This window comes from Megalobrama amblycephala, linkage group LG3 (assembly GCF_018812025.1).
Source record: "Megalobrama amblycephala isolate DHTTF-2021 linkage group LG3, ASM1881202v1, whole genome shotgun sequence".
Taxonomy (NCBI): Eukaryota; Metazoa; Chordata; class Actinopteri; order Cypriniformes; family Xenocyprididae; genus Megalobrama; species Megalobrama amblycephala.
Window position 1 is genome coordinate 56,619,922 of NC_063046.1, and position 14,860 is coordinate 56,634,781.

Below are 14,860 nucleotides of genomic sequence, written 5' to 3' on the forward strand. Positions count from 1 at the left end.
TTTGGAAAGGTCTCGTAAACACTGTGGCCTGTCAAGATGAAAAATATATTAAAGTTATTCTATATATTTCTCAGTCTATATGTTCACAAACAGCAGCCTTCTTTTTCAATTTCAAAATGTTAATATTAATATTATTACTGTGAATATGGATATATATTCACAGTAATAATATTACTATGGATATATATAGATATATATATAGATATAGATATATATAAATCTGGTTCTAAACAAATTTCTCCGTGTTTTTTTTTTCACCACTATTTAGCTTTCTAATAAATGTGGCATTGTATACTGCGAATATCGTTGGCCTTGTGATAAATTGCTTATGCTTCAGATAAAACCGTCTGCTTAAACTTTTATATGTACATAGCGACTATTTTCATCATGTAGAAATGATGTTGTTCTAAACCCATATGTTTTCTCTGAAATATCGAATAATGTTCTTGCAGCTTTTCCCCAAGCAATTATATGGAGGCCAATTCTTCAAAAGGATGCAGAAGCAACTTAATACACAATATAAAATAATTTCATATGAAGTATGAAGTATAAAGTAGAGCTGTTGATTTAACACTTTAATTTAATTAATTATAGAAAAATAACATGTTAAAATAATTTAAATAATTTAGCACACCCACCCTCCCCAGACCTATGTAGGTTATCTTACATTTCATACAGTTGATTGGTGACAAACCTGAAGCAGGGCAACAACTCGCTGCATGATGGAGCCTATGGAATGCAGTTAGAATGCCCCTACAATTGCGTGATTTTTTTCCCCCCAAAACAGTTCAGCGGAAATCCTGCCCTGGAGCCGATTCTAAACATTTCATTGGCCATGTCAATCACAATAACGATAGCCTACACCTAACCCTGATCCCTAAACCTACCCGTCACTGTAACCTCAGCAAATGAAATTGGTTGCAGGTAGGGATGTGTCACGATTTTCGAATATTCGATTAGTTGATTTAATTATAGAATATCGAATAGGTTGTGCGATTGTCATCTTAAAAAAATCCTCATGTTTTCAATGGTGACACGTTCATGTAACCAGAGGGTGGCGCGCGCGCTGCCAATAACGCACCTAAAAAGCTGTCAATCAACTCTTAGACAACAGCAGAACATAGACAAGCGTGGCATATAACAGAGACGTCAAAATCAATGTTCACACGACACACGTGCCGTCATTCAAGCTGTTCACAATGATATAACGCGTTTAGGCAGCCTAAAATCAATATGGCTTGAGGTAGGCTTGCTGCGATAGTCGGTGTTGCCGGTGTTCAGGAACAACATCGGTATCATCACTTGTCACCGCTCCCGAATTGGCGATAATTTGAAAGTGAAAGTAAAATTCCCTCGGTCATTCATGGTGCGTGTCCACTATAAGGTGCCGGACTGGACAAAAGCGAGGCGAACGCCGCGAGCGAGCGACACTGATAGTCCACTGGCGAAGAGCGAGCGTTTTCAGTTTATTCATGTGGAAGCTCAACGTAGGAATTAATTGAAAGCACTCGCTCTGCTTCGCACTGTTATGAATGGCCGTGCGGATTTTACTTTCACTTATATTAAAGAACATATTAATATGTTTTAGCACATTACAATCATTATATGGCTTGAGTTAAGACAGCATATTCTCCAATGAATTAAACAGTTTATCAATATCATACAGATAGAAAGCGTGAATGGTCTCTCTCCCTCTCTCTGTTTGTGTGTGCGTGCGTGCAGGGGAGGGATGCGATTTTCGAATAATAATCGAATAATTCCCAGCGATTTTCGAATATTATTTTTGCTTGAAATGCCCATCCCTAGTTGCAGGGTGGGGATTTCCGCTGAACCGTTTGGTTCACGCCCCTAAAATTCAAGATATCAGGGCAAAAAATACCCCTGTATAAGTTTTTGGTTCGTATTTATATCAGATGATAGTTATAAGTAATATATCTGAGCAGCACACAGCAGTGCTTTGTTTCTGAATGAATCCGCGTTTTGAGCAAATCAATCGGGTGAATGATTCAATGGCCCATTCATAAACAGAGCCATTTACTTCATTCCTGAATTTCTTTATTTACATTTACTCACACTGATGTCATTTCAAACCTGTATGAAAACTTTCTTTCATTTGTGGAAACACCAATTCAGTGGAAGTTTGTTTCTGCCATGAAATGAAAAATAAAAAGGGTAATTGCGACTTATCTCACACATCTGACTTTTTTCTTACAATTTCAAGTTTATATCTCAGAATTATGAGTTGCACAATATAAACTCTCAATTGTGAGTTATAAAGTCAGAATTGCGTGATATAAAGTCAGAACTATGAAATATAAACTCACAATTGCGTATTATAATATCCAAATTGTACAAGAAAAAATAGTTTTTTTTCTCAGAATTGTGAGTTTATATTTAAAAATTCTTACTTTATAACTCGCAATTGCATGTTATAAAGTCATAATTGTAAGATATAAATTTACAATTCTGAGAAAAAAGTGAGAATTGCAAGTTTATATCTTGCAATTCTGAAAAAAAAAAAAAAAAAAAAAAACATAGAAATTGTGAAATAAAAACATCTCGGTTACGTATGTAACCCTTGTTCCCTGAAAGAGGGAACGGAGACGTACGCCGAACGTGAACGACTGAAAGGGAACTAGCAATTGCGAGAAAAAAAAAAAATCAGAATTGTGAGATAAAAAGTCGCAATTGCCTTTTTTATTTTTTTTATTTAGTGGCAGAAACAAGCATCCATACAATTCAGATGCAGCTTCTGAAAAAAACATGGCCATTGTGTAATAAATTCTGTTGAATCAAATAAAACATTTCTTTCTAAAGGTACTTTTTGTAATGTCTATTTGATGCTTATCTCATTTATCACAAAAATGATTTTAAATTATCTTTTGGGGGTAATTTCTCAGCTAAATTTGAAGTTCAATTAATTTGTGATTAATTAGATTAATTCATCGGCACATCATGTATTAATTAGATTTTAAAAAATGAATCGCTTGACAGCCCTAATTTAAAGTTTTCTGGCAATTTGACATTTGACTAGGTTTTGACATTTGACTTTAATTTCAAGATGATTTGGTCACAGTAGTTAAATTTGAATTATTATGTGCTCAAGTATTGTAAAATATAATTGTATATTTTGTTACTGAAAAAAAAAATATATATATATATTTAAACATATTTTTAAAAAAACTGATAAAAATGTCAAAAACACACAACAAAAATGATTAAAAATTTGACTGAAATTAAAATGAAACCAGAAAATATTAAAATAAAAACTAATTCAAAATATTAATAAAAACTGTAAGTGTATCTCAATGATAGTAAAAATGTTGGATATTGACATACATAAATATAGGTCACTATGAGTAGTCATTTTATGGAAACAAAAAAAGAGCTGCATACAGATTCTTCAGAATGTCTGTTTTGATCCATTTAAGAAACGTTGTCATAGGCATTTTTGTGTGAGCATATCTTCATGAATTCTTCATGACATTTTTTCTTTCTCTTTGTAATTTGCCAGTAAAACACTTTGAATTGCCATTGTGTATGTGTGCTATATAAAGAAACTGGCCTTAACTGTGTCAAAGCGATTGGTCTCCTGCTCTGCTGCCGTTAATAAAGTCTTTCCTTATCTTGCGGGAAAGAGTAAATGCCTGTGTTAGACTGTGCTGAAAAAAACATCATCAAAAATACATCATAACACAGCTCTGATATTTCAGATGCGTAACCGTCAGTGCTCTGAGATCAGAGAGGGAGTTAACCATCGTGTGAACATGTGAAGTGTCTGCAGGCACTCATGTAAGCTTGACATTGATGGACTGAAGCCTGACCAGTCTGTTGGCCACCTCTGTTGCATTGGTCAGAATTTTTTTTTCAGATCTCATGAAGAGACATCTGACCAACTGCACATGCACAACATGATGAAATCTCACATCATTATGAAATTAATTAAAGCAGCATCAAAATATTCAATAAATGTAAGTATCTATTCACATGGGTGATTCAGGTCATATATGCATATGAACTGTTGGAGTGTTTGGCATGGTAATGGATATGACAACGTTGATATCGTTGGTCTTGGCAGAATAAATCTGCTACGCTGCTGCTGCTGTACAGGAGTTGCTACTGCCAATATGTACACAACATGCTGCTGTGAGAAAGTTAGACATGCTACTGCCGTGCAATATAGCATACACGAATTACCTGTAGCAGATCTATACAGGTGGAGCTGGGGAAGGTGGAGGGTTTCTGAAAGCACACTGCAATTCCTACAGCACATACTAACCAAGTATTTGAAGGTTGAGCAGCGAGCTCATTGGCTACTGATGCTGCGGGAAATTACCTGTGCCCTATAGAGAATGATGCGATTGCGAGCAAATTGAGTTAAGGACCCATTTTGCCTGTGCCATCTAGAGTTTAGTGTGAGTGTCACAATAGTGTGAAGGAAAGAGTTCATTGTAGCCATTTGCATAAATCATCTACTTTGACAGTGGGTTGCTGTTAGGTGTTAAATTCGGCATGAAATGGAAGTTGCGATGGACTTTTTTTCCTCTATTTTGAGTGAAACGGCTTCAGGAATGAGAAAAAACATAGGGCGGGAATTGATTTTGTTCTCAAGTATTGATTGGATCATAGAAAGTTGGGCATTGTTAGCTAAATGGAGTTTGCTATCAGATGTGGATGGTATTTAGTCCTGCTGAGACATATGTCTTGAAGAGAACAGATTTGAAGGAAGAGGGGTGATTAATGTTTTGATTAAAGATTACAAGGGCATATGAAAAAAAATATGTGCACGGATAAATTATTTATTTACAAAATTCACACAATTAAGCAAATTTATGCTGAAGTTAAAACATGAAAAATATCTGCCAATGAGGTCAGAAAAAGTATCTTAACTTAATTAAGCTTATTTTTATATTTAAGCATTTTTTTTTTTTTAACTTGAGTAATTTTGCTTCTCAAGTAAATGTATCTTGATTTAATAATGTTTAGGTATTTGTGCTGGAAAAACACTACGAAAAAAAACTGTATTGCAAGAAAAACTTTTTGCACTGTATTGGAAATTCCAACTTAACCTGCTGCTGTGGTTTGGCACACGGTTGCCATTTAATGGACTTTAATGGAGAATCAGTGTTTAACAGCATGTGATGTTTTAAAGATGAACGTGACCTTACTTGAGCCCAATGTGATGCTGTATGAGAGACAGACACACTGCTTTATAGGCTGCTAAGATCAGACTTGTCTGTCTGCCAGGATCATTTGCAAATGCATAGACACACACTGCAGAAACTAAAGGAGTTTATTTCCTAAGGCCTTTAAAATGGGCATTATGGGTCTGTCTAGTATCTATATGCACAACATCAAAGCTGCATAAAAAAGAGTATTAAAAAACACTATATGAATTTTAAAGTAAAAGAGATTGGCCACACACACACACACACACACACATTTACCTCAGTACGTCTTTTATAAGTGCAATATGAGTCTGGCTGGTATCTATATGCACATGAAAAGCAGCATGCAATATGTGATTTAAAATTAGAATTTGTATTAAAAACACAGTATGAGTTTTTTTTTTTTTTTTCTTTAATAACTATCAGAGTGATCAGTCACACGCATGTGCACGCAACGCAGTTATAATGCAGTCTCAAAGTCATTTGTATGTATGAGAAGGACCACCAGACTAGCACAAGCAGACAAACACTCACACACACTTCAGGAGTTATTGCCGTTCACAGGGTTTCTTCTGCTCTGTTGTTGTGAGAGTATGTCTGACGTCAGAAACACGTGTGCGGCTGTAAATGTAAGGGTGAACCTGTCAAGAAAACTGTCAAGAAATGTAAAAATGAACAAAATAAGATCTTATATTGAGCTTATTTTTAGGACCATTACGATTTCTTATATTGTCACATTATTTTCATGGCACTTAAGCACATTTTTACCATTCAAATTCTCAGTAGCTGCTACAGTATGTGAAAAACATACTATAGTTACTGTAAAGTGACAATGTCATTGTGAAACAAAAAATGTATATAGTGTTTGTTTTATCTATGTTAATCAGCTTTTTTATTTTATTATGTTTGGCAGCTCATAGAAAACACATTTCTTATTCAGATCATCTCTTGTGTTGTGTTGGATCAAGTTCTCAGTTTTACAGTTGTTTCTAATGTTCTGCTAATGCATTTACCTCCATGAATCCTTTAAACGGCTCATCTGCATTACAAATGTATCTCTCTCACTCCTCTCAGTCCGTATGTATGCATCTCATTAGCATAGAACATTCGAAATTGAGACATTTAAATTAATTGTGAGCCTGCAATCAGAACCAAATGTTTGCTGTATGAATATTTATTGTGTTGCGCACAATGTGATTCATGATGATTCATAAATTGGAATTAGAGAGCGTTTGCCGTTTTGTGTCTTGGCCCGATTACGCTCCCCCTGATCTCAGACAGCCTGACCTGGGATCAGTGAGTAATCTGCTTGTGTTCTCGGTGGGGTTTGTGGATGATCTGGGGTCAGGTGGTAAGCTGCTCACATTGGCTGGTCGAACCTGTGTAAGCCATGAGATAGAGCGGTTCAGTTCGGCCCAAACTCATAGTCTGAGTCGGTTCAGCGCTGTGACGGATTACAGAGATCAGCACTGGTGCATTGACAGGACATTTTTGACTTTATACCCGGAGAGCAACAGTAGATTAGTGCGGTAATGGCAAAGATCCGTCTACGGCTCAAGCTTCTCCGTGCCACCGAAACATGTGAGTCTGCAGGATTAGTTTGATCAGAAATGAGCGTTCTGTCGTCTTTTACTCAATAAAGCTGTGACTTTTGTCATAAAAAAAATCGTGAACATTCTTGTTTAATTGTGTGTCTTCAGGATAGAAAACATGCTCGCAAATTAACCATTGGCTATTTTTTCCCCAAAAATCGTTCAAATTTTATTTCTGCTGCAAAGTCATTAGTGTTGACTAGAACTATTAAAACTTTTTTTTTTTTTTTTTTGTAGGGCTGAAACTAATGATTATTTCGATAATCGATTAATCTGAGGATTATTTATCAGATTAATTCGATAAAAAAAATATATATTATTACATTTTCTAATTTTCGTTTTAGTTCAAGTTAAATTACTAACTGAAAAAAAAAATTATACAATTTAAAACTGAAAAAAAAAACTAAATAGTTATAGTAATATATATATACAGTGCTGCTTAAAAGTTTGTGAAGCACTTGCAGAATCTGTGAAAATGTGAATGATTTTAACAAAATAAGAGGGATCATACAAAATGCATGTCATTTTTTTATTTATTACTGTCCTGAATAAGATATTTTACATAAAAGATGTTTACATACAGTCCACAACACACACACAAAAAAAGCTGAATTTATAAATATGACCCCATTCAAAAGTTTATGAACCCTTGATTCTCAATACTGTGTGTGTTTACCTGGATGATCCACGACTGTTCTTTGTTTTGTGATGGTTGTTCATGAATCCCTTGTTTGTCCTGAGCAGTTAAACTGCCCAATATTCTTCAAAAAAATCATCCAGGTCCAAAAAATTCTTCAGTTTCCCAGCATTTTTTGCATATTTGAACCATTTCCAGCAGTGACTGTATGATTTTGAGATCCATCTTTTCACACTGAGGACAATTGAGGGACTCAAACACAACTATTAAAAAAGGTTCAAACATTCACTGATGCTCCAGAAGGAAACACGATGCATTAAGAGTAGGGGGGTGAAAACCTTTTGAATTTGAAGATCAAGGAATATTGTATTAATTTGTCTTCTGGCAAACATTAAAGTGTCTTCTGTTGCTTTTGGAGGGCAGTACTAAATGAAAGAAAAAAAAGAAAAGAAAAGATATTTAAACAAAACAAGAAAAATTTGGACATCTTTATCCTGTTCAAAAAGTGTTCACCCCCCGGCTCCTAATGCATCGTGTTTCCTTCTGGAGTGTTTCCTTCTTTTAATAGTTGTGTTTGAGTCCCTCAGTTGAGAAGATGGAACTCAAAATCATACAGACACTGCTGGAAAGGAATTTTCAGGACCTGGAGGATTTTTCTGAAGAATATTGGTCAGTATAACTGCTCGGGACATCACAAAAAAACCATCACAAAAAAAATAAATAAATAAAAAATAGTCGTGGTTCATCCAGGTAACCACACACAGTATTAAGAATCAAGGGTTCACAAACTCGTTGTTTTTATAAATTCCCGGCAGTCCTGTATAAACTACGGTACGCATATGGTATTGATAGTAATGCGATAAGTAAAATTTTACCTGTGATAAAAATACCTGTGTAAAATTATATATATATATATATATATATATATATATATATATATATAATAAAATAATATATATATATATATATATATATATATATATATATATATATATAGTGCTGCTTGAAAGTTAATAGCTGATAATCATTTTGTTATGATAAAAGCACATAAAATTACTAAAAAAAATTTAACTAAAATTAAAATGAAAACTTAAATTATAAAAATAAATCTCTAATATAAAAAAATATTAATAAAATAATAGTACATAAATAATACTGACCATACACTCTAAAAAACACATTGAAAATGGAAAAACCCAGCGGTTGGGTTAAATGTTTGGGTTTTATTTAACCCAACTATTGTTTAAAAATTACTATATGGCTGGCTTAAAATGAACCCAAAGTTAAAAATCAGACACACGATTACTAGAGGCAACAATTATAATCAAAAGGTTATTAATAATAATAATAATCAATTTAATAAATGTTTGTTGTTTTATCATTATTCATTAAACTTATTAATAAATGTTCATTTAGTAAATATATTAATGGATGTTAATTTCCTACATACTTTGTGTTCATTTTAAGCAAGTAATATAGTCATTTTTAAACAACAGTTGAGTTAAATAAAACTACCCAGAAGGTTGGGCAAACATTTAACCCAACCGCTGGGTTAAAACACCCCATTCGCTGGGTTTTAACCCAGCATTTTTTTTAGAGTGTACATAAATGATACTAATAAATAAAATTCCCTCGCGACGCACAACTTTATTTCTTCCAAGCAAAGCAACACAAAAGATTGAAGAGCGTAATGTGACCACCAGTACATTAATGGCACCAAACACCAATGTTCCTGGTGTTGACAAAAGTTTATAAAATACTGAAATAGTTACAGGAGGTGGGCTTGAATTGGTAACAACTACTGAAATTTTGGTATTGTGACAACACTAATTTGTTCTTACTTTTGCCACCTATTGCAACAAAGCATGTTTAATAATTTGAAAGACTTGATACCTGCAGTATAGCACAAAATGTTCATTGATTAATGCATTAAATTTAAGCATAAACATTCTTTAAAACATCTTTTGTGTGAGGGAAGAAAGATGATTCAGGTTTGGAGTGAGAAAATGACAATTGGCATGTTTGGGCGACATATTCTTTCAGCATTAGCACTGTTATGTGTGAGTGTTGACTCTCTAGAGTGTGACATTGATGTCTTGATTACATAAACACCCATATGCACACTCAGTTCCTGTACAAAAGCCTCGATTCACCTTCTGCTCTGCCTGTAAGTTTATCTTCTCTGCTTCAGAATATTCTCTTTCATACACCATTGATCAAAAGCCCAGAGAGCCGGAGGGTTCACGTGGTCCTTGTGCGGTACACCGCATTATACTGGACCTCTCCTCCCATAAAGAGCTCTGTCTTATCTGTTCACTTGAGCGTATTGAAAATGAAGCATCTTGAAAAATTCCACAGATATCGACTTTTAGCCTTGGCCACTGAGCTTCTTTGAAGTAAGCGCAAATCAGCATCTCTTGAAAGTTTGTCGTAAAAGATGCGAGTGAGAGCTGCTGGTTCCCTGGACCTCAGCTTCTGTTTCATCTTTTCTGTCCTTCACCGTCAATGGATTTCAGCAAAACTGAAGTTTCCCATCCGTTATTATATCATTCGCTGCACGTGTTTAGGCTCTGCCTTATTAGCATTCCGGTTGCATTTTTCGCCTGTAGCATTTTAAATGTTTAATTGGCGGTAGTGGTGTTGAGCCGAGTGATGAGGTTTTGATGATGGAGGTTAAACATTATTAAAAGGCTGAATGATCGGCCACAGCTGTAGCACAGTCCTCTCTTCTGATTTTGTAGCTTTTAACGTAGAGCCGTTTCTCTGTAGAGCATCCACTTCTTGCGAAACTCACAGGCAGCAGTTGCTGAAGTGTCGGATTGGTTACTGATTTCAACAACTTGATATCCGGCATTGCAGAAAGCCAGAGCCAGGTGTTAAATGACTGTGTGTGTGTTTTGTACCATCTGTCATGTTATTACTAGTGTTTTGGACTTGGTACCATGGGAACGAAGGTGCGCATCTTTTGATCATTGAATTTTCAAGACTAATTGTGCATTTGCACAATATGATTTGTGTGTGAAATCGGCATACGAATAATGATTCATCTATAAATTTCATACTAAATTTTATTCTACATTTATGAAAAAAAGTAGGAACTACTGAAACCAGACGTACACAAAATCACATACTCTCGTGGTGTTATAAACGTGTTAAGATGAAATTTTATACATAGATATTTCATCTTTATACTATGTCAACATATATAGGAAAATGGTTAGAAAAGCTGTATTATAGCTCAAGCTGTGAGGTTCCTCTGCATAAAAATGCAGATACGCATATGTATATGTAATCTGCTGGGTGTAAAAGTTTTTGCAGGAAGCCCTTATATGGAGATGTTTGGGTGTGTTTATGCAAATTACTAACCTCAGCCAAGTTGTTGCTCATTCTGAATACTCCAAATTCAGTTCATTAACATTACAACAAGGTTAAGAACAAATTCATGTGCATGTGTTATGAATTAGGCAGATTTTTTACATGAGAAGTGCTTATAATCCAAAAACCAAGGAAATTTACTACACAATACCTGGAGAAAGTTATCTGTTAAAATTCTCATTCATCCCAATGGCAGGACCAGTCATTAGCAAATTTGTTTTTTTTGTGTTTTTGCAGTACAGTTATTGTTAAGGAAGTTATATTTACCTCATTAACATTATCATATGTCAGATGGCAAATATTTGAACTTATACTAGGCGCTATGTGGTGTATGCATTTTATAAGGTTATTTTGTCATTCAACATCAAAGTTGATGTTGATCATCAAAAGCTCCTCCCCAGAAGTCTTATAGCCCCCCCAATATACCCCCCAATTTACCCCCCAAATTCTTATAAGCTCCTCCCCCTATGGCACAAATTAAAGCTTTGACAGTTGAGTGCATGAAATGTCCAACATTCTACACTTCATTTTTTTCTGTTAATTGAGTACATATTTAAAGGCCAATTCCCACTCCACCGACAGACGGCAACAGACACTTAGTCAGGTTTTGTCAGATCAGTGTGTTCCCCTTGTCGGCATTGGTCAGCTCTCGTTTTCGCCGATTGAACATGATGAATCACCGTTTGTCCGGTCTTAGAATGTCTTAAAGTGATGCACTGTAATCTGGTGACTGTCGGCATCTGTCAGTTCAGAGTTATTTGGCCTTAAAGTTCACTATTTCTCTTTAGAATTTTCATTGTGAACACACTACTCACACTATTTATACTAGAAAACGGCATAGAATAGTGCACAAGTACATGAATTGGGAAGCACCTATTGTGTTTGTGTTTAAAGAAATCACTCGAATCTGGTCCTGAGAGACCTCATGTTGAATAGCTGAATAATGCTGATTAGCCAGCAAAGGAGCATTCTAGATGTTAATTTTCATCTGACTGCTAACATTGTTTTGCTACTGCAGGCGATGGTGGAAACAGTGAACAACCTTCTGCAGCCGCAGGCGCGGACGGCATGGATGGACCTCTCGACCGCCGAACAGCTCCGGGCCGCCACCATGCTGCTGGACACCGTAGAGCAGGGTGCTTTTGTGCTCGCCGACAACCTGCTGAAAACTGACGTTGTGCAAGAAAACACAGAAAACATCCGTAAGTCATTTACGTTTATGCATTTGGCAATCTGCAATTATGCAATCTACTTACAGTGCATTCAGGGTTTGCATTGACTGGGAATCCAACACATGACCTTGCCATTCCTAATGTCATGCTTTACTGTTTGAGCTACAGGAAAGTACGTCAGCATTTGGTACATCTAGAATACCATAATCATGCATAATCATGACAGACTTATCTTTTATTATTATTATTATTATGTTGGAACGAGGATGTTTTGTGGTCCATAGAATGGTCTGAAACTGGTTTTGTTTTTATTTTAACCTTCCAAACATGTTAATGGTCAACCTCAGTATTTCAAACTAAAGATCATAATTTACTGAAAAATATTTGCTTGATCATTTTGTCATATAAATTACAGAGGAAATATTTGCTTGATTTATTTTATTTATATTTCTCATACATTACAGAAGAAAAATATTTGCTTGATCATTTTGTCATTTATATTTCTTATAAATTACAGGGAAAAATATTTGCTTGATCATTTTGTCATTTATATTTCTCATAAATTGCAGAAAAATATTTGCTTGAACATTTTGTCATTTATATATCTCATAATTCACAGAAAAAAAAATCTTAAAAATGTTGTCAGTTATATTTCTTGTAAATTATATTATTTTTCTCATAAATGACATAAAAAAATATATATATAGCTTGATCATTTGTCATTATTGTCAACCCTGTAACTGGTTGAGCTTTGAATGCAGTCATCACTACAGTTTGTGTAAAAATTTGAGAAATTAAATTAGATTGTTTCTTGTCTTTGAAATTGTCACTTCCATGGTGTGACAACAACAACAACACCAACACCAAAAAGGATTTGTACCTCTGAAAAGTAATGTGACACCAAAGCGGGCCTTATCCACGGAACGTGTCAGAGCGTCTGTTTTTGATTGTGATCGAGGTTGCCAGTGCCAGAAATCAGCCCAGCCCAGCTATCAGCTGTGTCCATGGATCCCATCAGCCCTGATACACACTGATAAGCCTGTTTTTCTCAGAGATAACCTCATACCACTCTCTGAATACACCATTAGCAGATGGATTTGACTACTTTATGTTTGTAAATCATTTTATTTTCTTTACTGGAAGGCATAATTAAGCATTTTTAAACGAAAGGCTGAGTGAGCATATGCCACAAGCGATAATTTAGTGTCGTTTACGATGCGTTTCTCAGCCCAGGGAGGAATCGGACGAGACATTTTGAGGACGCCCACGTTTTTCTGTGCCGCTTGCATCTGTTTGCGAATATCACAGTGTGAATGTCAGCATTCCCCAGATCATGCTGTTGTGTGCATGCGTATATTCCTCTGGGATAAAAGCGGATGTGTATCCTGTTCCTAAAGACAGGGATTTAAGACAATCTGGCTGCCATGGAAACTCCAGAATTTAGGTCTGCCGCCTCTCTGTGGAGATGGTCGCATTTTGGGAATTAATAAAACAGAATTTATCGTGTCTGGCATGCGATTTATCCTGATATTAAGGGATCCGGAGCTTGGCTCTGCGGGGGGGGGAGTCTCTCCTGACAAACTTTTTACGAGGGTTATTTTATATCCTTCGTGCTGCACGGCGATTAATCTGCTGGCTGTGACACCTTTAACAGACCTTCAGGCCCTGTTTGATGGGGTTAGTTTGCGGCGTTATAAGGTTTGTTTGGCCCACGGGGCAGCTGAGTCCGTCACTGGCTCTGCAGAGCTGAAAAACAGCCTTCAGTTAAAGGAATAGATCACCTGAAATTGATAATTCAGTCTTTTATGCACTCTCATGTCACTTCAAACTCATATTATGTTCTTTCTTTGGTGGAACACACAAGGAGATGCTGTTTTCCATACATTGAAAAAAAGAACATTGGTGTAGAATAAGTTTTCACTCAGAAATTGCTATTATCACAGTTAATTACAAAGAAACAGCAAGTAAGACATTTGGAAGTAGAAAGACTGAAAAAGTATTCTCTTTTAAAATGTATTCCAATAATCTTTGTTTTATTTAGAACTTTACACAAGTGTACAGTCAAGCTCCAAAAAGCAGTCATATATGCTCCAATGTGTCGCCCATGCGAGTTTTGCGCTCTATTCCAAGCCTTTTGAAGATATTCAGTAGTATGTTGTGTGAGGAATATACTGAAATGTAAGATTTAATCATCCGAAACATGCAAAAATCAATAAAGTTTGACATTAAAGGGTTTGTTCACCCAAAATGAAAATTCTGTCATACTCACCCTCAGTGGGTATTGTAATTGTATTATTACAATAATAAATGCACAAAATTTATTTATAAATTTATCCAGAGGATCTAATCCATCCCCATATAATTTATTTTATTTTATTTATCATTAAAACCAAAGATGTCCATCAGTGATTGTATACAGGGCTTGACATTAACACCCGCCAACCCGCCAAATGCTGGTAGATTTCAGCTGTGGCGGGTAAGACAGCCACTCCCACTAGCCACTTTGGCGGGTTGAATATAATTTCAGTTTACAGCCAAATGATCGTCGAAGATCGCCGTAGCACAAAATTTCAATCCAATCACACAATTCGTTATTTACGTGCAGTTAGTGAAGGAGGGATAGGCGGAATTGCGCTGAATAACACACAACAGAAGCGCTCTCTCTCTGTCGCGCGCGAGATCAGTTCTCCTCGCGCCTGAATAGTCAAATACACGTGCACACAGATGTCTAAATGTCCATCGTGTGGAGTACCTCGCGTGAATACAGTCGGTTATGGCTTAAGTGGACGTAAACAGGTGGGTAATAACTGAATATGCGTCAGTTACGTCCATGCATTCAGCAGCCCAATTAAATAGGCCTACCTGTCTGTTAATATTAAACAACAAAATATGTTAATTAAATGTAGACTATATGTT

General features: G+C 35.7%; 1 protein-coding gene across 15 annotated transcripts in view; it reads left to right on the plus strand.

Annotated features, from left to right (window-relative positions):
- The window catches only part of LOC125265745 (adhesion G protein-coupled receptor L3-like), a 391,922-nt gene that overhangs the window by 304,584 nt on the left and 72,478 nt on the right, over nt 1–14,860 (plus strand). For all 15 annotated transcript variants that reach the window (XM_048186153.1, XM_048186154.1, XM_048186155.1 and 12 more), the window contains one exon: nt 11,791–11,974. In XM_048186153.1, the coding sequence (XP_048042110.1) occupies nt 11,791–11,974 (184 nt within the window). The remainder of the gene's footprint in view (nt 1–11,790; nt 11,975–14,860) is intronic.